Below are 25,037 nucleotides of genomic sequence, written 5' to 3' on the forward strand. Positions count from 1 at the left end.
ATCAGAAGACCAGCATTGTAGAAAGCAGATTCGGAGTGTAAATTCCTTGCAGGATGGAGCATGCATCTTTTATGGGCTGATGCAGTCCTCTCTTAATTTGAGCTTTCCATAGTGTTCCATAGCTGACTGTTTTTGAGAGCCTGATGAGCTGTTTAATGTGTCAGCCCAGAGTGTGAGCATGGTCTGAGCAGTAACTTGGTTTGATTTTTCTTGTGAAACTGGGAGGTCCATTATTGTAGAAACTCTTCATAGTGAAGGTAGTTCCTTTCTGTCAAGAATTTGTGGTATAAACTTACACGAATAAGGGCACATAGAAAAAGAACAAGTAACTGTCCATGTTTTGTGGATGAAGAGAGTAAAAATGTGAATTTGTCATTTGAAGACTTGCCAGAACCCTGCCAGTATATCACAGCACCAGAAATCAAATGTAATCCTTTTCATCCCACCTGCTGCATTTAAGCTCAGGACTAGTCTTTCTTTTTCTACAACAGCTTGTCTTCTTGACTTCCTTAGAAAATGTGTTAGGTTTGTTTCACTCCTACTTGGAGTGCAGAGAATGCTGCTGTGTGATAAGTCAAGGATTTTCTTGACTAAATCAGCAGCAATATTTACAGCTTCCAGTGAAGATTTTCTGATGCTGTGCTAACAAGAAAAGGAAGCCTGTGGCTTAGCTTTCCAATCCCTGAACCAGATATTATCATGTTCCATAAAGGGAGACAAAAAGAGAATTTTTGCCATTTTATTTTTTCCATGTAAATTTCAATGTCTGTATTTAAGGAATTAGGTGGCACATTGCTGTCCACTGAAATAATGCATTAATGTTAGTTTATGTTGTAATATATGTCTGTAGGCACTATATTAAAAAAAAAATCTTATAGAGCCATAATGGCTTGATCTGAATATGTGTTTAACTTTTCAGTGCTTTGGCAGTGACCATCATATGTGGATGGTTTCAAAAGAAGAAAAATGCAGTACTGGTTTAGATGTTGCCGGTGCTTTCAGTAAAGTCTAATCTAAATCACACTGAAACATTCAAATATATATTTTTTTATGAAGTAAATAACAAATTGAGAGTTTTTTTGGGGTGAACTTTGTTGCAGCAGCTGTGCTGATGCATTTGACTATTAAGGCTGAGACCCTTATGGTATAATGAATTATGTTCAACATGTTTTAGTGTGCCCACTGGTTGCTGAATCTCCAGTTACGATCTAAGCTCATAGTAAACTGTGACACAAGGTTTTTTCTTTAAATTGTCCTTCTGTACAGCCAATCTAACATCTGTAATCAATAAAACCTGAATTTTCTTTGTTTAACAAGTGATTGAAGAAACTATTTAATAGGAAGGATTTAAAAGCTGATAATTTGGCTCTTAAGTTTTATGAGAACTTTACCTACAAAATGAAAAAAATAGAACTTCCCTATTTTTTTCTTAGGGCTTCAGGTTAGACTGGTGGTTTTTGCATTTTTAGTCCATGACTGTTATAAACAGAACCATAAATATCTATGACTAAATCAGTCTAAAATGAAAAATGCATTTACATTAAAGTGTATTGCTTCAAAAAAACTGTGTAATTAATTTTGAAAGATAAATTGGTGAGGAAGGAAAAGCAGATTTGGAAGTCCTGTGTTTTTAGCCTGATAAAACTTACATTTTTAACATAAATTTGCTTAGAAATCAAAGTGTTTAGTTACTGTCTTAGAGCAAAGCAAGTGGAATTAATCTGAGTATAAAGATGTGATTGTCTGTGTTCAATAAGAATGCATATGCTCCTGTGTCATTTCTGTGTGCTGTTTGTTTATAGGTTTCAGATTACCTTGAGGTTATCAAAGAGCCAATGGACCTATCAACAGTAATAACCAAAATTGATAAACACAACTACTTAACAGCCAAGGATTTTCTAACAGACATTGACCTGATCTGCAGCAATGCATTGGAGTACAATCCAGACAAAGATCCTGGAGGTAAGAACCTACTTCTTTTTGGCCTACCTAGACCTGACAGCCTGGTACTTAATTCCATATTCTGTTGTTATTCAGGCATTTAGATAAAATGCATTCTTCATGATAATTAGGATAAGCAAATCCAAAGGGTCTGTTCTTTTAGTATTCTAAGGCATGGAGTGCACTGGGGGACATTAGAAGATCAGGAAAACTGCAGCATTCAGAGCTGTTTTCTAATAAATTATGTTTTGTAGTTTCCTTTCAAATTTGATAGCTCCTTTTCAGTATCTAGACTTTGTATATGATATGCAACAAAACCCCACTGCAACTTGGAGAGCTCTGTAGAGAATCCTCATACAATCTGGCAGTGGTCTGCTGTATTTCCATGTTAGCTTAGAAGATGAAATTCATACACAGAAATTAAAATCTGTGTATTTGGGGACAGAAATAAAATAGGATAAATCACCAGGCAAGGAAGTCAGTTGCAGCTGATTAGGAGAGATTAGACAGTATTGTCTTGACCAAGTGTGATGGGATGTTTTCAATTAAAAAGGAGTTTGTAGACTGAAATGCATGTAAAAGCTGCTCACACTCCAAACTAAGGAAAGAACATCTTGTGTGCTCTTTGCTAGGGCTGTCTTACAGTGCACATTGCCAAAAGTAAACCTTTCAGCTGGCAGCTTCAGGAGTCATCAACAAAGCATCAACACGAAGTGCCCTTTTAATGTAGAGTTCTATTTAGTATATGTGGACCTTGGAGATCAGGGTCCATCTGCAAATGTAGTCCGGTGTGTTAAAGTTTTTTGTGAGATCTTGTGAAATTGCTTTAGCAGGTTAAAACCTGATTATTCTCAAATTTTTGGTTTTCCGAGGCATTTTGCAAGTGTCTCGTGTGGACTAGATACAGTATAGTCAGGTCAGACTTGTTTTGCATTGCCTTGTGAACCCAGTTCATATTTGTAGAAGATTAACTATTTCTTCAGTTTATGATGCACTATTTTCTTTCAACTAAAACAGTCCATTTATTTTGTGTTCTTGATAACACTTTTGAGGACTTCGAATGTGTGGTTGATGTGAACTAATTAAAGGTCTTGATGGGCACTGGCATTCAGAGCGTATCTGAAGAGCACCTGTTTGGGGATATTTTGATTTTCCTTGCTGTCAGAACTGAGCTGGGAGAAATTGATCTGGCTCTTTCTAGGCTCAGTTTTGGATAGGAGGTAATGAAAAATTGTTCTGTCCTCTGCTGTTAATCACAGAGGGTTTATTGTTCTTCTGGCATGCAGGATTTCTTGGGCTGTTGTGTGAACACACCAGAAACATCACATTCTGGCTGTTCAGAGGAAGCATTCCATGCATTCAGATTCATTAATTAAATGAATATTAATCTATGAATGTTCACGTTCTTTAAAGCTGGCCATATATGCTTGTCTCTGCTTCATGCTTGAATTTGCAGAAGACTTGTACTGTACCTGCTTTTGTCCTGTTAAGTTGGAAAAGCAAAGGGAGGACCAGACTGGCTGATTTTATCTGCAGTCTAGGTATCAAGAACTGTCTGCTTGGGGATTTTTTGTCTGGTACTTCACTATAAAATTTCAGACAGGCTCTGTAGTAAGACAGGTTGGGGTTTTCTTGCACTGTTGTTTGAATGGGAAATATTCTTGAAGGCATGGGAACATAAGCACTGTGTGCTGGACATGAGTGTTTGCCTCACTGAAACCCTGTCTGGGGGAAAGTCTTGCCCAGCACAGAATTAGAGGTAGCTAGTGGTTCAATCAAACCCCAATTTGATTCCTATTTATTTCTCTCCACTCCCTTCCTCCTTTGCAAGGGCTTCTTAAACTTCAATATCTGACCAAAACTTTGAAGTTTAATATCTCAAAATTACACCTGGAACGAATGCAGTGTGAGGGTTTTTGTGATCATAAAACATAATGCTTCACAAATATGTGAGCAAAACTTTCCAGCTTTCAATGGATTTAATGGACAGTAGTTTTCCCCAGAAAACATTGGGCTCTTTTGAGCTGGATATTGGGTAGTCTCTTCAACACAGCAGTTTTTCCAGCTTTAAAACCTGCTGTTTCTAGAATTACAAATATTGTAAAATAAGTATTTGGTATATACTTAATTGTTGTCTTTAAAGATTATTAAAACATTAAATCTGCTGGTTGTAGAATATGTTCTAGACATCAGTGTTGGTAGTTACTGTTGAAGTACCTGCAACAAGCTGGAAAAAGTAATTCAGTATGGTTAGATTGAGAAATTAAGTAAGTTTGTACTGAAGTCAAACAATGAGTGTTGTAGGTTTCATTGAAAAGCTATGTTGTAGGTGTCAATTTTCTCCACATATGGTTTTAGTTATTAGGTTACAATTACTTTTCAACTTTCAGTGGTGGAATAATTTGTTTTGTGTGTTTCAAAGGTAGAGGAACTGGTCTTTTTTTTCCTGAGTTCCATTTAGGCTTCCAGCATGGGCAATTTCTTCTGTTCCCCAAACAGGCCTGAAAATATAGCACACTTGGTTTGTTTCTTGCCAGTTTTTTTAATGAATTAAAATGAGAAACAACTATTCAGTTTAAGGAACAAAATAATGTGTTTTAGCACAATTTTGATCAGTTGTTAAATAATAATTAAGCAATAATTCCAGGTTAAAGAAAAAAACAACAGGGAGGGAACATAAGTGAGCTAAGTCTGTCTTAAAGATGCAGATGGTGTCCAGTGTGATTTTGCAGTCAGTATAACTGTGAATATTCCTAGACCCCAGTGGGTAAATTAATTCCTGGACAAGTCTCCTGTTACTATGGGACTGTTTGCACTCCACTCCATTATACTGTGTAGATCTGCCTGTGGAAACCAGCTACTCCTTATGGCAAGTTAATTTAAGTGTGTTTATCATTCACTGTTTGCATTTGTTTATAGATGCTACCATGGATTAAAGTAACAATTCATACTTCTGAAAATGCCCATATCTCTTCAATAGCTGGGGTGTGATTTTTGAGTTTGCTGTAGTATTGATTCATTGGCATTTTCATACATCTGTAGTTTTTCCCAGTTACTTCTTTTTGTATCAGTGTTGTAATATACCACACAAACCAACATAGAAATGCTAAGGAATTTTTGTAATTGTGCTAAAAATTGTGCTGTCCTGTTTTCTAGATAAAATAATTAGACATAGAGCCTGTACTTTGAAGGACACTGCTCATGCTATCATTGCTGCTGAATTGGATCCAGAATTTAATAAGATGTGTGAAGAAATCAAGGAAGCAAGAAGAAAAAGAGGTATGTTTAACTTCAGTTACCATAACACAACATGTATAGAGGCCCTCTATTGACAGATAGGAATGGGCTCATGTTCACAAGCCCTGGACCTTGTAGGGAGGCTTCAAACACCCCACTGTTTATTGAAGGGACAACAGAGGGCAGAAGAGGTTCAGGAGGTTTCTAGAATGGGTAGAGGACAACTTCTGCCTCCAAGTCGTAGAGGAGCCACCAAGAAGAGATGCTGTGCTGGACTTTGTTCTCACCAACAAGGAGGGACTGGCAGGGAATGTGAACCTCAAGAGCAGCTGGGCTGCACTGACCATGAAGTGGAGGGGTTTGAGATCCTTAGGGCAGCAAGAAGGGTGCACAGCCAAGTTCAGTACCTTGGACTTCAGGAGGGCAGGGTTCAAGGGATCTGCTTGGTAGAGTCCCATGGAATAAAGCCCTGGAGGGAAGAGGGTCCCAGAACAGCTGGATAATACTCAAGGATTACCACCTCCAAACTCAGATGTTTCCCAGCAAAGAGGAAGTTAGGTAAACACATCAGGAGACCTGTGTGGATAAACAAGTTGATTGTGGATAAACTTAAACACAAAAGGGAGGCCTGCAAGGAGTGGAAACAGAGAAAGGTAGCCTGGGAAAACTACAGAGAAACTGAGCAGCCAGGGTTTAGGTTAGGGAAACTAAAGCTCTGAGAAAATTCAGCCTGGCCAGAGACAAGGGCAACAATAAAAGTTTCCGTACGTATATGGGATAGAATTTAGAGATCTCCATACAAAAATTTAAGTTTAGTATGAAATAAAAAGTGCATGTCAGATTCGGACAGTGCAGGTTAAAGGGTGACTGAGCTTGAAATCCATCTACTTTTTCCTATTTTGTGAGCTGATCTGATAAGACACCATCATCCTTTCCAGAAGAAGGATGCATTGCCTACTATTACAGACAGTATTATAGAACCTGGTTAACAATAAATGTTAGGGTTGCTGTACTAACTTCTGATGTGGATGTGGTGGAACCAGAGCTTTGTTCTGAAAGTGCATGTAATGTAGGATAATAAGAATTATGGGAAGGGAGAACAGCTGTTAAACCACTGTTTTTTAGTTGACCCTGGCATATATACAAATGTTGTTTTTGAGATAATGTTTTTTTATTTTTTTAATTAAGAAACAACCCTTGCAAGTCTGTGTACAGCTTCTAAAGTGACCAGGGAAAGTTATCAAAAGTCCAAACATGTTCCCAGTGTGGCAACAGTGCTCTGTTTACATAAATAGAGTTTACCTCCATGGAAAAGTTTAAAAGTTTTGAAAGTTGAAAAGGGTTGAAAATCACTGAACTATAACATTAGAACAAAATTTCATGCTGATTTAGGGATTACTGATTTCAATAATTCCAGCTTTACCTTGGCAAGTTGTTTCCTGCCTTGGTATAAAGCTCCATTATTTGATTTGTAGGTTGAATTGGCTGGTCTTACCTTTCAGCTGCTGATTCTTGAAATACTTCTGTTGGTAGATTGAAGACCCTTTATTAATAAATTTCTTTGAACTATGCAAGTATCTATAGGCTTTCTCTTCTTCAGGTTGAAACAGATACAATTCTTTGTATTTTCCTATTCAGTCATGCGTGTTTTTGTCTCATTTTGTGCAAGCTTCCAATGTATGTCTTGAATTGTGGATAAATGAACCAATTGTAATTCACTATGGCTGTAAAACAGAGCTAATATAATGCCTTCATTTCTCCTCTGTACTTTTCTATTAGAACTACAAGAATATTCAGAATTCTGGCTGCAGTGTCATGCTGTGAGCTGTGCTCAGTTAATTATCCAAGTCCCCATGACTGTTAAAGGTTATTGCTTCCGAGGTTAAAGTAAATGTTTGTAAGGGCTCTTTGTTACAGAGAATGACTCTGTGGCTTGTAGTCCTTTCTTGCAAGTTTGCAAGAACTGGAATGCTTCTCTCCTTTTTGAGGCGGTGCCCCAGTAATAGATATTTCTGGGGACAAAGCCTGCAGATTGGGTTGAAAGAAGGGCAGCACCTTAAGTCATAATTAAGGCTGATGGTATTATGCAATGGACTTGTTAAACCAGAAAACTCAAGTACCATTGGTGTGAGATGCTGGTAAGAGAGCCTTCAGGTACAGGTACATGATGAGCAGCACCAGTTTGTAGGACAAAACAACTCACAGACAGGAACGGGCAGGATTCAAAGTGGATTCAGTACATTGGCATGGAAACTGTTACAGTGTTGCAGGTAGCTGCAGGTGACACTTGAAGATGCTTGTGCTTCTGGACCACACTTGGTGGTTTAAATGACAACTGAGCTCTGCAGTTGAATGTAGAGCTGTGGAATGTGTAAGGCTAAGATCACTGACTGGGTTAGCAAGGAATGCTAACCATAGCAAGTCCAAAAGACTCAGAATGCATGGAAGAAGCTGTGTTAGTTTAACTGCTTATGGAAAGGAAAATATATCAGAGGAATATACAGAGGAAAATACATCAAGCTCCCAAGGTCGGAGGAAACCTCATGCTGAAAGGCAAGCACAAGGGATCAGGAGTTGTGTCAAAGATTGTGGTAGTGCAGAACACCTGGATAACACTTCAGGGGTGTAGTCTTGGCACTGGTCATTGAAATGGATGGAAGGGATGTGAATGCTGATCAGTTCTGCCATTATTCTCATTTTGCTCTAAAGGATATCCTCAGCAAGACAGCAGATCAAGACAATTACAGTGCATCTGCTTGTCTAGACTTTGACATGTAGCCTGTTTCAGAGCAGTTTCAGCAAGGGATGAAAAAAGCTAAAAAGCTCCATATCAATTTTCTTCACAATTTTGTTAGCAAGTTACTTAGCATCTTAGGTAGTTGTAAAATGGAAGGTATTTTCTGCATGGCTTTTTCCCACAACTTTCCTGGTGATTTTGGGGTTGTGATTGTGGTGAGGTTTTTTCCGATGTTGGTTTCTTGTTTGTTTTGTGAGTTTTTTGTTTGTTTTGTGGATTTTGTTTGTTTTTATTTGTTTTGGTTTTTTTTTTCCACATATCTTCCATTTTTACTTAGTACTCTGACTGGTGAACAGTCTCAAAAGTACTGCACATAAACTGTACAATAAAATCAGTGTACAGAAATCAAACTAGAATTTCTTGTTCCTCTGTTACTGACATGAGGTGCTGTTGTGGAAAGATGTTAATCCTAAGGGCAGCAAGTTTTAAGTTGGTAAATTAAGAACTATATATATCCTAGACTGTTGAAATTTGCAACTAATTGTGGACACCAGCAAATAAAAAGGTAGAAGTGATAGTTGTTTTGAGTAATGAAATTTGTTTGATATGCAGTTTAAAGTTTTTATGATAGTACCTAGAAACCTATGCTGTTATTATTAATTGTGAGATGAGAGATTCTGTGTGAATCTTTTTATTTCTGCATCCATCAGTTTTGGAGCATCTTGTCAGCTCATTATTACTTGGTTCTGGTTTCTATTGGAGACATGGTATAACATTTTGAAGACCATTTTAGTGGATGGATAGGAAATTCTAGTTCACAAATACGAAACTTCAGATGTTCATTTATGTCTTTAAAATGTGCTTACACCAATATGAAAGTTTGCTTGTTTAGAATTTAATTAAAAAACCTATGAAGCAATAGAAGCTATGAGATGAAGTTATATTACAGGAAGCAAACTACACTTTTTGTTAAAAGCAGAATTGCATTTTCTTAATTTAAGAGCTCACATTGACTCTGAAATGAATCCATTTTATGTAATAGATCACAGTGACAATGCAAGGTTCTTATTCAGGTACTCTTTGATATGGCATACAATGCCATTATGAATTGCCACCTCTTTTAAAACTATCTGTTTATAATAAGGGTAAGATTGAAATTGTCAGTAGGAATTTACTTGTAGAGAAAATATGAATAGCAGGATCAGTCTTTGAGGACCCAAAGTTTGTGAGAAACAGTCACATTTTTCTAATCCGTCAGAGCTGACAGTTTAAGACCATGCAACCAGTAAGTTGTTTTGTCAGCAGAAAACAAAGATTCTTGATTCAAATCCTTATTTTGAATGTCCAGCTAAATATTAATGGATGTATTCCTATTGCAGTATGGTGTTTCAAGTTTCTTCTTTGAATCAGATTCCTGCAGCTTGATTTATTTAAATAGGTATGGTTGTCTTTTGCCTGCAGGCTTATCAGTGCCAGCAGAACAGGTAAATCCTCATGGTTCCACTGTACGGAAAACAGAAGCCAGAGTTGAAGAGGCATTTCGGAACAAACAAAAGCCCACCATGGCCGTGTGGCCCAACTCCACAAATAAATGTGCTTGTAAGTACCTTGGGTGAGAATTGTGCAAAATTAAGAGGTCCTTTCAATGGCAGACATATAAAATGTGTCTCTACTGCTGTGTACTTATTATTTCCAGAAGTAATTTTAGGCAGGAAGTACATGGAACTAAGAAATACTCCTTCTAGGAGTGCATAAAATCTCTGCCCTAGAAGCTGTAAAGAAGCAGGATTTCTGGTTTTGTGATAAAGAAGAATTATTTCTAAAGCAGTATGAGAATTTTGCATTTTTCGTTGTAAAAGATTGTTTTCAGTATGAGACAACTCACATCCAATAAGAAGTACACTTTCCAGTGCTTTGATGAGTTTTCAGGTTTGTATACTCTGTGTATTAGCAGGTAAATACACTTCTTAATACTCTCTCACCTGCACAACATTGAATTCCTACCTTCAGTACATTCAGTGTCATGCTGAAAGCTAGAAAAGAGATTGCAAATTTAACTGTATGTTCTTTTATGGCAATGTTTTTCACCAGTCACTAATCAATACTGAAAGACGTTAAGGTACACTTCCTGGAGCCTACTGGATGAATCCAGTTAGGTGATCAAAATCTCTGGGATTGTGAGGTGTCAGAGGCACTGCTAATTATTTTCAAGAAGTAAGTTGATTAGAACAGGTAAATACATAGCAAATACTTTCATTATAAAGAAAATAAAGACTATGAGAGAAAGTGAGTATGGGGGATATACTGATAGCTGCACATGGCTTTCCTGCTGAAGATATGGAGTCCATTATTAATATATTATTAGTAGCATTATCAGTTATTGCTGATTGATGGCAAACTGATTGAAGTGGATGAATTTTCATTTTGGTCTTTGTGCTCTCCTTCATGGTTCTTTTCCTTGATGAGAAATCGTTTTCTAGGCATGCCGATAACTGCCCAGAGATGAACATTGTTTGTATATGAATGATAGTGTTGATGTCAAATGGTTTAATTAATTAGAGGTGTATGATTTTATTTCCCGAAGCTGTAATTTCTTCCGTTAAAGGAATTAAAGTCAATCGTACAGAGTTATGGTTAGAATAAATTGTTATATAATAAATTGATGATGTGGATCCAAGCTGTTCTTTATTCATTTGGCAGCTCGTGCAAAACAGAGGGTGTAGGGAAGGGATTCCCAATTAATTTTTTTAAATTTCCTGTGAAGTCCTGGATGGAGATTCTCCCTCTGGCTGCTCTGCAGAGCACTTTGCTGGCTGTGCATGCTGAGCAGCAGACGTTGGGGTTTATAGACCTCCAAGCTGGACCTCCCTTGGGAAGGGGGAGAGCAGCCCTTGCTGCTGGCTCGCATCCAAAGCAGCTCCGGTACCTCTCTGCTTCCCCTCTGTTATGGAGGCAGCAGCAGTTGTTTGAAAACTCGAGACATCAGCTGCAGGAAATTGCCAGTGTCTCTGTGTAAACAACAAAGTTACTGTTAAGGCACTGATCCTGTTGGTATTTTCCTGATCTAGATTGGAAGGCTAGAAAATTTGAGGCCTTAGTGGTGTTTGGGTCTACGATGAAATGAAAATCTGCCTTTTAAGGCTGTCTGGGAAAGGTAAGTAGTCCAGGAGGGATGTGATGCATCTAGTAATCAAGAGAGAGATCCAGGAATTGATGACCAAACAGGAATCTACAGAAAGGATTCAAGTAGTACATTAGCACTCTTGAAGATTGATGTGGTCAGTTTGGCAGAGACTAGAAATGAGGAAGAGAAATGGTCTTAAAAAGGTACTTGGAGGATAAGCTAGAGAAGGGTGAGAGCAGAACTGAGCAGACTGTGCGGAACTCAGGTAGCAGGGAATGAAACTGTGGATTGTGACTGTTTAAATAGAAGAAGTAAGTTTGCAGAAGGGATTTCTGACATTTTAGAAGGAGAGTGGAATTTTTTTTATGTCACAAAATAATATTTTTTAAGACTATAATGTATTGTACAGAGTAACAAGAAAAATTATTGAAATATTTTAATTAAACAGGATAAAACCATACTTTCCAATAATTCTGAAAATAATTGCATGTTTTCTGCTGTTTGAACTTGAATTAATGTTTTCCTTTGGAGGAATCTAAGGAAAGAATCATCAATCATAACATTATTTTCCTGATCAGTTATTACTATTTTTTAGGAGCTTTGTTTTAGAAATTTAGTGTTTTAGAGAAGAGCTGCATAAAGGTTAATTCAGGTGACAAAACTGAGAACTCTAAAAGAAATTATTGTCAAGTATCTTCTCTAAAAACAAAGTGGACTGCAGACAGTGCAACAGCTTTGCCAGATTTAGAGTTCAGCTCAGGGCTATTACAGTGGAGAGTTGGATTATTATGGGTTGGTTTGTTTTCTGAGTTTATATACTTTGTATACAACTTTATTTAGTTTTTTAGTTACCTATTATTTTGTGATTAATTTAATTTTTCTGAAGTATTTTAGATACCTTGTTAATTTGATTAGACCAGATGGGCTGTTGGAAATGTGGTGCATTAGTAATTTTTCTGTTTGAAGGTATGGTGATAGACATTCCTGAGTTACATTTCATCTGCAACTCCCATCTCCCATGTTGAAGGCACAGCTGTGTGTATTGTGACCCACAGTACAGATGAGTTTTAAAAGTATTGAATTACTAGAAGCTGCTGAAAATCTATTTGGGGAAGTTCTGCCACAATTTGAAATATTTCTATTATCGACCGTGTATTTTGAGAAAAGTGCAAGTATTCTGGTGGGAACTTGGAATGGGACAGATGTCAGAAGTCTGATATAAATAGTTTTATGATTATGGAATCACAAAATTACAGAGGTTGGAGGGAACCTCTGGAGATGTTCTAGTCTAGCTCCCCTCAGAGCTGATTGCTCAAGGCTTTGTCAAATTGTGTTTTGAACATCTCCAAGAATGGGGGCTCTGTGTTGTGCCGGGGGAACCTCTTGAAGTGCTTGGATACAAACAATAACTTATTTTCCTTAATTTTGAGTGTCTTGTATTTCAGTCTGTGCCCATTGCCTCTTTCCACTGGGCACTGCTGAGAAGAGTCTTATTTTGCCTTTGTATGGAGCTGTGTGGAAAAGGGAACTCCCAGCAGTGTGCAGTTTGGTAAATTAAGTGGTTTAGATACAAGTTAGCTCAGAAAGCATTAACATCTCTTTAATAATTGGGATCCTGTACAATAAAACTGTATCTAACTTCTCCGTTTTGCCAGTAGATGGGGCATGGTACATACTATTTTACTGTCTTGCACTTGATTCCTTTAGTGTTACATATAAATAAACTCTATGGGGAAGATATGGCTTTGCATTCTTATCTTTTTTTTTTTTTTCAGCATTTAATGATAATATATTGTAGTGATAGTCTGCAGATTTTATGTTTTCTTCATAGGGAAGATGTTTTTTATGCTGTATGATAAATAGCATAGCTGTGAAAATGGCATTTGGAGCAAATAAAGAAAATTTAAATCCTTTGTGTTATGCAAACTATTAAAAATATAAGTTTTATATGAAATTAATTTTATGAAATATGAAGTAAACACACTGCTAACTTTTCCCAGTAATTTAAGTGATTAGTGGTCTCTCTAGAGTGAACTGTAGGGATACCAGGCTAGGATCTAAAAAACCATGGCTGAAAATGTTGTTTCTAAATAAGTAATATTTTCTTTGCCTTTTTGTGTTGGATTTTTTTGGTTGGTTGCTTTTTGGTTTGTTCTTTTTCACCCCCAAATGGTGATCTTTGCTGTTGTATGGAAGACTTTGTTTCTGCTTTATCATGGAAAGGCTTTTTGTTTTGGAGTACTTTTTAAAAAAGATTTTTTGAAAGAAAAGGTCTTTCATTCACAGCCTTTCTCAGAAACTGTTTTATTCTCAGTCTTTGTCTGATTTTCATCTGTTTAGTGTCTCTTCTTTAACCTTTGTGTTACAGTGGTGTCAGTGATTGCTGTACTTTAGGCTTCTGGGACTGCAGCATGCCTTATCAAAGGACATGGCAGACCAGATGCCATATGGTTTTGATCATTTGAACTATTTTCTCCTTTTGGTTTGGTTCTGGGTTTGTATTCAAAAATTGTATATTGGCAAATTAACAGTCAGTCAGAGGCTAACATGAAAATCCTAATAGCTGCTAATAGCTAATACCTAATAGCTAATACTTGGGACTGGGACAACTGTCTCTTTTTGTTTCTTTGTCATTGTGTTCTGGGTAGTGTTGGAGTTAGCATTTGGGGTGGGAGTGGTTAGATCTCTTGTGCCTGATGCTGCCTTCAACCAGATGCTTTAAAAGAAGGTTGCAAACACTTGAGAATTTTTTTTCATGCCCGATTTTGAAGGAAATACCAATGTAGCTGGTGATTCCAGATTGGTTAACAGTTCTTTTAAACCCCATAGGCTTCTAAAGTCTTCTAATTTAAAATGCAATTTAGTGAATTTGTGGGAGTTCTAATAAATCTTGACTACCTGTTCTTTTTTTGGGATCCATCAAACTTTTGAACTCAGTGATATCTAGTGACAAAGAAATTTTCTTTCATCACTATTAAATGCTTGCCTATTGAATTAATCAAGTGTATTTTTTCTCTGACAGAGGGTTGAGTGGGTTCTACAATTTACCTGATCAGTGATTTTTTTTTTTATATTCTCTTGTTCTCTTCTCTATAACTCAGTAATGTAAGATGGCTCAGCCTCTTAAGGTTTCCTTGAAAGCATTGTCATCACCTTTCTTATAAACATGGTAAAAAAGATCTTCTCGAGTAGTTTGGCTTTTTTTCTCCTCTAAATGTTATGCACAAGTGATGTAATAAAAACAGTTTCCAGACCAGATAGATGCCTCCCTTTGTCCCTTTTGAAAACTGTGGCAATGTTTACTTTAAATTGTTTTAAGAGTTAGTGTTTCTGTCTGCAGAAGGAGCAGTTTTTCTTGGGATTATTACCCATTTATTAACTTCAGATTTTGCCTCCTTGACAAAGAAACCACCCAGTAGTCATGATTCTTTATTGTGTTTTTTCATGGCTCTCTTGCAGCAGGAAGGTGTCATTCAGTAGTCCTTAAGAGCCAACTGAAGGTACTAAAGATGTGTATAGCTGCAGTAGTTGCTGTTGTACAGAGCTAATCAGCATAGGGGAATTAAGCAGCTCTACGAAGGTAGAAAGCCTAAAAATTATCTCCACCAATGATAATCTGATTGTCTCTTCTCTTTTGACTTCATTTGCCTCTTTAATTTTCCAGCGTGACTGTCTTGCCATGTATTTTGCCAAAATAATTACTCTGTTTTCATGTCAATTATATTTTTATCTTGGTTTTCCAGGAAAATCATACCTGTGCTCTCTGTCCATCTCTGCTCCCCTAATAACTTCTGAATCATTTAGCAGAGTTCAGACAGATTTGACAGGAGTTGAAAGCTGAAAGATTAGATTCCTGCAGGTTTTGTGAAAATTGGTAGCTGGAAAAATGTGCGTGTCTACTGCACGAAAAGGAGATAGATTGAAAATGGTAGTTGAGCAGGTGAAACATGGTATTGACCTGGCATGGCATGCACACCTCAGAGGGAGCATGTCCTGTTCAGCTGGGCTGGGGAGGAACAGGAGACACTGGGATAGTTCCATGAGAAATATTGGCAAGAGCTTGAGTGGAGAGCATTACTGGGGATGGTAGGTGGAAGTAGTTGACTGGGGAAGAAAGTACTGGGAATGCTGCAGCCAGGATTGGTTTTGTACCTATTTCAACTCCTCCTTATGAAACTTCACTCCTCTTTGTTTAGTAGAAATGCCCAGGTTCTTCAAGTGTTTGTTTACAAAGCATAAGCTGTTATATAAAGTGATAAAGATCATAAATATGTGAAGTTGATACATGCAGTTCTTTTCATGTGTTTGTCAGTTCTGTGCCTTGAGTGCCCTCCATCTAGGTGAAGAAAATGACATCTTTTAGGGATTAGTTCCACAGTTGCTTTAAGCTGGTCAAACTGCAGGTCACTACTAAAGAGGCTGTCTTGCCTTGTCACTGGTGGCATATTCCCACTGTGTTCTCTGTGCCAGCATTGTCATCCATGAGTTGGAAAACTAACCCAGAAAAAACCCCAACAACCTAATGTTTCAGATGGATTTAGTTCCCTTATCTGTTTTACTGCAGGAACAGTAGTGCCGGCACAAATGAGGCAGTGGAAATGCTATAGCTGGCTTTGGAGGGAGAAATGGCTTTGTTAGTGGAAGCTGGCGCCTCACTTTGCTTTCTAAGCCATTATGGAACTGTGATCTGTTCTTTCTTGCTGCTTATCTCTGACTGCAGTTTGGGACTTTGTGAGTAGAAACTCCAGAGACTTTCAAGTGGACTATTTAGTGCCTCTTGGTAAGGAATGTGGAGCTACTGGGAGCAGCTAAATTACTGTGGCAGGTACATAGATATCCTGGATTCTGTATAAGAGAGTGTTAGTTGCTGGTTATAAGTGATTTCTCAAGGCTTTGAGTTACTTTACATGTAAGGCATCAGAGAGGTGTTGAGGGTTTTGATCATGGAAGGAAAACTTAAAACATGTGAATTGCTTTAAGTGGTTCTTGGTACTGCAGACTAAAAATCTAGATCCGTGGTGATCTTGCTTGCCGTGAGAATCTTCTTTGGGTTTTAATCCCCAGGAATTCTTCATGAAATACAGTAACAACAGAGAATTTACTGTTTGATGGATGTCAGTTTTATCATTTACTGACAGAAGATTCACATTCTCTGATGGGTTTTAAGCAGTGTGGAAGCATGGAAAAGTCTTTTCTGCAGCATAAAGTGAACTTGTTAGTCTTGAATATTGTGCTGCACTCACAGTACTGAAGTAGTCAAACTGCAGAAATTTCAAGAGAAAGATCTCTGCTGCATCTTATTAGGGCTCTTCCATATTAAGGGAAGCACACTTGCTTGTTAATAATTGACAGTCTTTGAATCATCTAATTATGTCTGCTTTCTTTTCTACTGTTAATTTTATTTCTCTGTAGTCTACAGTTCTGTCACTGTACTGCTGGATTTCGGGGACAGCAACAGTGCATACCTCAAATCCAAAGCTTCTGTACCATTCACCCGTTTTTTGAGATCTCTTTTCTTGAGACCATAATAAACAGAAAGGTCATGTTTACCTTTAGGTCTTGCAGAAATGCTTTGGGAAAGTGGGAAGAATTTGGTTCATACTGTTTGGGGTGTTTCTAGGTTTTTTTTTACTATCACTATTCTTTAATAGCCAAGAACAGTCCTCTGCTCTGGACAGGATTGGTACTTGGGTCACCAGAGGACCTTGTCATTACTTAGTGTATCTGACTGGAGAATCTCCAAGCAGCATCTGTTAGTGGGCAAGAATTCAGAATTTCTGAGAGTCTGCTACAGGTTTCATTTTACTTCACTTCATCTCAAGGACTGGTTCTTCTGAAATCAGGACAGTGCAAAATGTCTTTTTAGTCATGCCTAGAGGCAATGCTGTCTGCCTTGTTTATGGGTCTTTCAAATGACTCTGAAAATACAAATGTAAAGTTGTATTCAGTGATTAATTGCATTGTATTACATAGCACTTTAAAAAATGCTGTCTGCATAGATTGTGCATCTTAGGAAAAAAAGAGCAGGGGAAGTTTAGTTTTGATACTAACTTCATGTGAACCCGAGTGAAATGTTAGATGTGACTTGTGGTCAGGCAGATATTTATTGTTATTAAAAATGCTTATTAGTGATCTGCAAAAAAGCAAACCAGACAGAAGCTAGAACTGAAATTAAGATCTCTTTGGCAAATCTGTAGAGGTTATGTGAAGATTATAGAGTGAATAGTTGGCCAATTTAGAAGGCAAGTGAATGTATTCATGTGTGAATAATTGCTATTCTAATAGTTTGAGTTAGAGAAACTCAGTTCTGTAGAGCAGGATTCTTCTGATAATAGTATTTTCACTGCCTCTGGCACAAATACTGCCAAAAGACTGGGTATCAGTGGGGAGATTTCCGATGAGTAGTTTTATAAGGAGTTATTGAAAAGTTGTTAAGGCATTGAGTTGCAATTGTATGTACTGTGTTCATTTTTTAAACAAAGTTCACGCAAAATTTTTCCTCTGTAAATAACTGTCCCATTCTGTTGCCTGCAGGAAGCTGATAGTGTGTCATGACTCATAGTGACAAGAAAATAAAAAGTTTGGCATTCTGTTCTTGATACTTTACAATCTTCTAAAATACATTAACGTAGTGAAGACGGGATTCCAGGTTAACTTTATTTTTTAGCAGCAATCTGTTAACCCATTAGTTCTCCCCACTGACCCTTTGCATCAGTTTTGCCTCAGTTTTGCATGAGTTTTACCCTGTGATAGCTCCTTCATCCTTTTAAAGTAATAATCAACTGTCCTGTAAGATTCAGTTTCCTCCCTTGTTATTTCCAGTAAATATAAAGGGGACCAAGATAGGTGATGAAATCTGGTGTCAGTGTCTACAATTTGTCAGATTGTTCTCTGATCCATTAAACACTTCTCCTACTTCTACCACTCCCTTAAATTAACTGGGGGAGTTAAGCAGGGCAGAGAGACTGGTGGTGGGTTTTGTTTTTAAATGTATTCCTTGCCCAATTTTTCACTCATTTAGGGGCTTGACTCTGTGTAAAAGGAAAATCTACGTAACAATGTTTTGGTTGCTAAGGATCTGGAACCAGAATTTCCTCTCTCATCTCAAAAGACATTGCTGCATCAATTTTTGTTGTTGCTTTGTCCTAATTTAAAACAGCAGTAAAAAACAACACGCATAATGTTTGTTCAAAAATACTGCATGAGGCACTGAGTTACCTGGGCTTGCTGACTCTCACTTGGGAAAGACTTGAAATTTAATGAAATGGGTAATATAATGATTAATTCCATTTTGCTTTAAAGCGATTTCTCTCACACCTAAGAATTTTAGGAATGTACTTGTGTGTTTGGGCAAACTATGGTTTCTCATCCTAGGTGGAACTCACAGTGTGGACAGAAGGGATGTGGCAGTAAATATTTGAAGTACAATTCACTGATAAAAAAGATGTCAAATATGCTTCACAATATATCTGATATAGCTATCTGAATTACAGCTAGACTCTGCCAAAACAGCCAAAAATCAGTGTATCTTTAAAAGTTTCAACTTATTTATACATTTAGGATGTACTAGATTTCCTTTGAAAGATTTCTGCTCTCCTTCTGTGTTTTATTTTTAACCATCTTTGGAGTTGCATTGAGGCTCAATCCATTGCCTAATAAGACGATTATTTTTATTTTTGTCTGTAAATTTACATTTCCCTGTTTAGTTTCAGATTTGCTGCTTCAGTGATTAGTGAAAATCTCTTGCACAATCTAGGGGAAAAATACATTAACTCCTAAAAAGTTAAAGGAGTAAGCTGTAGTTCATCATCAATAAAAGAATGACACAGACTGTAGAAGTCACTGTCAAATCTTGAATATGGCTGAAGAAAGAGGATTGTTTCCCCCCCTCAAATCTTGAAGTTCCTCATAAAGATTATTTGTAACAATAACTATACATTCCAAGTGAGACTGTTTTTATTGCAGTGTGATTGTATCTTTAGATATCTTTAAAGCTAAAAGGTTAAGATTTACTCCTAATGTAGTTGTTAAACTACCTGCTTACATACAGCACTCATGGGGGGGAAGTTCTGAAGTACAACTGTGCTTCTGAGTGGCTGTGAATTAATTCTCAACACTTGTACCTGCATAGTGCTTGTATCTTCAAAGCAAGATCTTTGTAACTCAGTGTGTGGTTGGCAGACACAGGTGTAGGACTTAATACCCCATAAATCAAAGCAACTCAGAAATATAAGTAATATTATGGAGGTGCTTAGCACAAGAGCTCACTTGGAAATGGAAGGAAATTTGTCTGTCTCTGGTTACTACTGGCTGTGATTTTCATTTATAGTAGTTGGCCACAACTTAAGCCATTTTGCAAAAATAGAACAGTCTTTATCATTGCTTGGATTTGAATGTAGAAGCTTCACTTTTTCCCAGTGTCTTCCTTGGTCTTTTAAGCTGTGTCTAGTTAGTGCTTTTGGAAAGGATGTTGACAATTGCATTAGGTTTGAATGGTCTTCCTTCTGCATTTGCTCATCAAATTAGAAATGGGCTCCAAAGACTTCAGATTGGTACCTTAGTTGTATCTCACTGCAGATAGGTTAATAAAATAAAATGGCCTTTCTGAAAAATAGTTTATTGTGCTATTTTTCAAAGGCACAGAAAATACAACTAAGAAATAAGAAAAGTAAAATTTCATGGAAAAGTAATGAAAAAAGGATCACATGCCTTTGTTGCTTCAAGATGAGTAGCACAATATAGCCCTCACAGCTGGAGTAACAGGAGTCTGGCTGGAGTAACAGGTTATATTAGAGGCTTCCTCATGTCCCTTCCAACCTGAATTATTCTCTGAATCCCTGGATTGCACTTTTATTTTTTTTATTGTATAATAACTTCAGATCACTGAGGAGCTAAAAAGGGAAAATGAGAATAATTGTATTCAGAGTCTGCATTATCCAAATGAGTTACCCAAATTACTACAGCATTGCTTAGCTGTTTTAGTAGGCATTTCTTGTTTCCATAGTTTAGGAATTGAGTGGATGATGTGAGCGTCCACTCCTTCTAAAATTCCTTGTTACCTCTAATTTGCTTGCATTCAAATCAACAGACACCTTATTTTTCCTTGAAGAGTGAAGATACTTCATTGCCTCACACAGCACCATATTCTCATATCCTGGTCTCTTTACTGAGAGGTACCCAAGCATCTAAAAGTGTGTGTGTGTTTGTTTTCAGTTCGAATAAGGAGAAAATCAAGACGACGCTCGCAGTGGGGCAAAGGCATTATTAAGAAGAGGAAAGTCAATAATTTAAAGAAAGATGAAGATGATGCGAAGTTTGCTGATGATGAAAATCATGGTGAGGACAGTAAATTGCTGGAAAATGGAGAGCTAGAGATCAGCACTGACTGCATTGAGGAGAATGGAGAGGAAACAGGAGACCTGTCTGTGACAAATGATGAATCCTCTTGTGATATTATGGATATAGATGCAGAGCAGAGACTTAACAATGGGACATCAGGAAAGGAAAACAATTTTGCATCCACAGAAGAAGAGAGCTCGAATGAATCCCTATTAATAACTGACAGTGTTACCCTGGGTGCTGAAAAGGAATTAAGGAAGGGGACTCTGTTGAAAGGGGACTGTGTGAATGGAGAGACATCTGTACACAGCTCTGAAGGTGTACCTGTCCCAGCCTGTCATAATGGTAAAGTAGAATCACTTGATGCTGTTTCACCCTGTGACAACAGTGATTGGTCTAGTAACAAGAAAAAATCTTTATCTGAAGATCAGCCAAAGGAGAAAATGGAAGCTTCCAGAGAAAGTCAAGGAACTGATCTGGTGAAAGCTGAGTTACCACATTGCAGCAATAATGAGAAAACACTACAGAGCACAGACATTGAAACTAAAGATGCTGAAGCAGATAAAGAAGGTATAGCTTGTTTTCCATGTTTCTGTCTTTATCTCAGTGTCCAAGTTAATGTATGTATTTTTCACTGTAATATATTATGTTACAATTATTATAATACAGTAATATTTTATTAATCACTGACTATTTATTTGAAACTCTTAGTATACTTTCAGCATTTATTTCCACATAGAAAAGTTAGAAGTGCAGTCTTGGCATGCTGTATTTTTATCTTAGGCAAGAAAGTGTATCTCCACACTTACACTACTCTGTTCATATTTGTCAGCTTTGTGGGAAATACTGAGGTAACATTAAAACAATAATTAAATATTTAAAAATAATATAAATAGTGATAAATAGAATACATATTTTGGTCTGTATGTTCTGTCTGATTTATATTTTGATCTACATGATAGATATTGACTGGTTTTGTTAGAGTATGATAATAGTATCATTGACACTGGGTAAAATGGATAGAAATAAAGAATCTATTCCTTTAAAAACTTGCTTGTAGCAAATGTTGAAGCAGTTTAACTCACAGCAAAAGCCAGATTGTTGTTTATCTGTTGGAGAAAGTATCTGGCTTTGGAGTCACAGTGAACACAATAACAGTGCAGGAGAAAGATAAGAGAAGGAGAAGAAAAATCCTGATGGTGTATAAAAGAAGGGGCCATGTCCTTTGAAGACAAGAGAGATAGTTTCCTCAGGGAACAAAAATAGAAGCCTTATGCATGATTGCCTTTTTAATGAGCTTTCAGAATTATCTTAAAGAATGAAATCTTTACTTCAAAAGTTAGTGCTGAAATTTACAAAGTAAATGAGCTTTAATGAGAGATCTGAATTATGAGAAGATTACTGTGTACATGTTGGCTGTGTTTGTACATACTTATTTTCTCTAAGGGTAAGGAGAATAATACAAGAAAGGTCCTAGGAATATCACAAGAAGAGCATGATGTGTTAAGAGCCATTACATTTCTGAATTGGGTAGGTGAATTTTGTATGCTTTAGGATGGTTATAATAGCAGGGGGTCTCAGAAGAAAAGGCATTTTAAATAGTGTAATAGTAAAAGAGGACTAAAATAGTGAATGAATGTAGGGAGTGTATAAGGAGATAGGAAAATATTTTGTTCTTTGCAACAGGATTGGTCAATAGCTTGAATACAAAGGTGGAAGAAAACAGAAACGAGTAACAAAAGCATGAGGTTTTAAAGTAGAGCAGATGTTGAAATACTGTGGTGATGAAGACATGGGATGCTTTAGAGAGAGAAATGAAGATTTGTTCCACTTGAGAAGAATTTCAGCATTTTCTTAGTGTGTGAATTTGTCTTTAAAGCTGTTTAATTTGTTGTTGGATATGATGAGAAAACTCTTACTGGAATTCAGTTTTCATTCAAAGTTGGCACTTTGGAATTAAAGATTGCCAGTTTTGTGTGTGTCTTCTGAACTGTGAGTTTGTGCACCTGTAAACATTCAGATGAATAATGTACACTGCTACAATCCTGTTTGGTTCAAAACAACCCAACAAACTAAACAAGAAAAATCAAACTGAAGTAAAGAAATATTTGCTCCATTTTGTGGGACTGACAGTGCTGATAATTGTTTTTCAAATTACAGGTTCGTTCAAAAGCAAGAAAACACGAAGAGTCACTGTGGAGCAGTCAAAGCCCACAAGTTTGGAGCAGGTTCCAGAGGAACCTTCAGATCCCTTACCCTCTGTGGTTGTTGACCATGACAGACTAAAGGTAACAGAACTGAAAAAATAAATTCAGCTATTAACAGACTCCATGAAAAAAGCTTATTTTCTGTGTTCTGAAGCAACATTTCCTTTAGTTTTGACTGCAAACAAGTATGATGATGGTACTGACCTTTGGAAATGATTTGTTGATTGGTGTTTTGTAGATGAAAAGTTAATAAAACTGCTGAATCCTTACTTGCCCCATCATTACTACCCTTATAATCCAGTAATGACACAGCAGTCCACTCTTTTAATTGCCATTTTTGCAGGTATTCATGTGTTAATTGGCTGTGCCAGGTACCAAGAAACTGCTGGGTGCCTGGTAATTGGGAGTTCACATCATCTTTTCCTGTGTAGGTATACTTGGTGGAGAAAACTTAGTGGATTGGAAAGCAAAGGGCAATTTGTGTTGATGTTTTGGCGTTATAGACTGCTAGTTAATTTTCTTTCATTTTTTTTTTTAAGCAAAGTTACAACAAAATTTTCTTTCTTCTGTTGTAAAAAGTGGCTTGACCTACTGTGACCTATGAAATTTATATACCATTTTCTTTGGAGTAAAGATGATAATCTCTTTGGAAACCATAGAATTGTTATGACGGGGAAAAAAAAATCTTAAATGTCACTCTTCCCTACTATGTAAAATACTTTCACCTTTGTTATGAGAAATTTTACATGTATTGTGTCCTCCTTCTAGCCCCTTCTCTTTTTTTTTTGTTCTGTTTATCAACATTTATGGAAGTCCAAATGTTTTCATTTGGTGATACATTTTATCCCCTGCCAGTGTAAGTTCTTAAAAATGTCTGCTTTAGCCATCAAAGCAGTTTTTAGGGTTTGCTTTGTTACAATGACTGACCAAGATGAAACAGGATGAAGTAGCATTCCAAAAGAACAAACATTGCCCCAGCTTTACTGAGTACAAGAATCTTAAGACAAGAAGAAAAGTGTGGATGTAAGCAGAGAAGTGAAAAGAGACATCAAGTCCTTTTTCTATAAACGTTGAAGCAGTGGTCATGCTGATTGCCAGGTGTGGTTCATTTCATTTGTATGTATCCCTTCAAAGAAGGGCTTCAGAGAGACATTGAATTTCTGATTTACCTTAATTTTTTTTTTAAATTATTCTAGAAACACTCTTAACTTCACCTTTTGTTGTTCCAACAGAAACTGCTTGATGTGGTGGTTAAGAAAAGTGACAACCTGACTGTTGACCAACTTGAGAGATTGTATTCACTCCTCAGTCAATGCATCTACAGACATCGTAGAGACTATGACAAATCACAACTTATAGAGGTGATGTTGTACAGCTTCTTTTATTCTTTATCTGAATATTGTGAGATAGACTTTTCAGAAACTGTTAATCTGTCAATTTATTGTTCTACTAGCCAGCAAAACCTGTAATAGACTTTGAAGATGGTATCTATAAAAAGAAAAAAGCTTAGTGCAGTAACTTAGAAACTGGTGGTTTCTAAGAATGCTTTCTGCAGAAGAGGATTAAGAATTTAACCTAAAAGAAGGGAGGAAAAAGAGGAGAGAACGTAGCAGCATGAAAAGCACATGCTAGCAGAGTAAAATGGAGTAGAAGGAGTTTGCATGTGTGTGGCAAGACTAACAGTGGATGTGAAGTGGTGATTTCACAGGCAGCCTGACCCCATGTTGCTGCAGTTGCCCTTAATTGTATTGGTGTAACTAGGCCAAACCCCCCTCTGCTCCATGCACTTTGCAGATTCTGACTTTCATACAAGGCCTTAGAAATGTGAACACTCTCTTGATCAGTAAATGCAGTGTTGGGAAGGTCAGCACATCGTGGTGGAGGCTAGGTGTCTGCTTTGCCATCATCCTGTATCACTGAAGTGTTTCCCTCCAGGGCCTCCTGTACATCAACAGCAAATTGGTCATTTCACCATTGGCACGGGCTGATGCCAGCTCTGAGTGTGCATTTCCTCCATCACCACTGTTCTAACTGTAGAGGGGTTTGGATCAGCTTGCTGATGCTATTGATAACCAGCCCTGCTGAGAAAAGGACAACAGTTGCTACTTTCCAGTTGGATCACTGAGCACTAAATATTTTTCTCCATGAATAATTTACAGCAAAACCTGGAAAAGCCGTAGTAGGGGCTTTTGTAGAGTTCCTGCAGAATACTTTTCAAACAGTTTTCATGCTATTCCCTGCCATCTTCACCTAAAAACGTGTTGAAAGTCTGTGAAAGATGTTAGGTAGATTAAAAAGGCATTTGTCCAACAGGAGCATGTAGAGACCAATCTTTACTTTGATTATCCAAACTGTGCAGACATGTGATTACAGCTGGGTCACCAACAGCATAAGTGTGCAGTAAGACTTGAACTCATGCAGTGTGCCACTGCAGTCCTTTCGTAATATAGAT

The 25,037-nt window shown here is 37.2% G+C and overlaps 1 protein-coding gene across 3 annotated transcripts in view; it reads left to right on the forward strand.

Annotated features, from left to right (window-relative positions):
- ATAD2B (ATPase family AAA domain containing 2B) overlaps positions 1–25,037 on the forward strand; it is a 73,233-nt gene that overhangs the window by 45,216 nt on the left and 2,980 nt on the right. For all 3 annotated transcript variants that reach the window (XM_062489666.1, XM_062489665.1, XM_062489667.1), the window contains 6 exons: positions 1,803–1,962; positions 5,098–5,220; positions 9,377–9,514; positions 20,253–20,948; positions 22,539–22,666; positions 23,818–23,946. In XM_062489666.1, coding sequence (XP_062345650.1) covers positions 1,803–1,962; positions 5,098–5,220; positions 9,377–9,514; positions 20,253–20,948; positions 22,539–22,666; positions 23,818–23,946 — 1,374 coding nt within the window. The remainder of the gene's footprint in view (positions 1–1,802; positions 1,963–5,097; positions 5,221–9,376; positions 9,515–20,252; positions 20,949–22,538; positions 22,667–23,817; positions 23,947–25,037) is intronic.

Source organism: Cinclus cinclus, chromosome 3 (assembly GCF_963662255.1).
Source record: "Cinclus cinclus chromosome 3, bCinCin1.1, whole genome shotgun sequence".
Classification (NCBI taxonomy): Eukaryota; Metazoa; Chordata; class Aves; order Passeriformes; family Cinclidae; genus Cinclus; species Cinclus cinclus.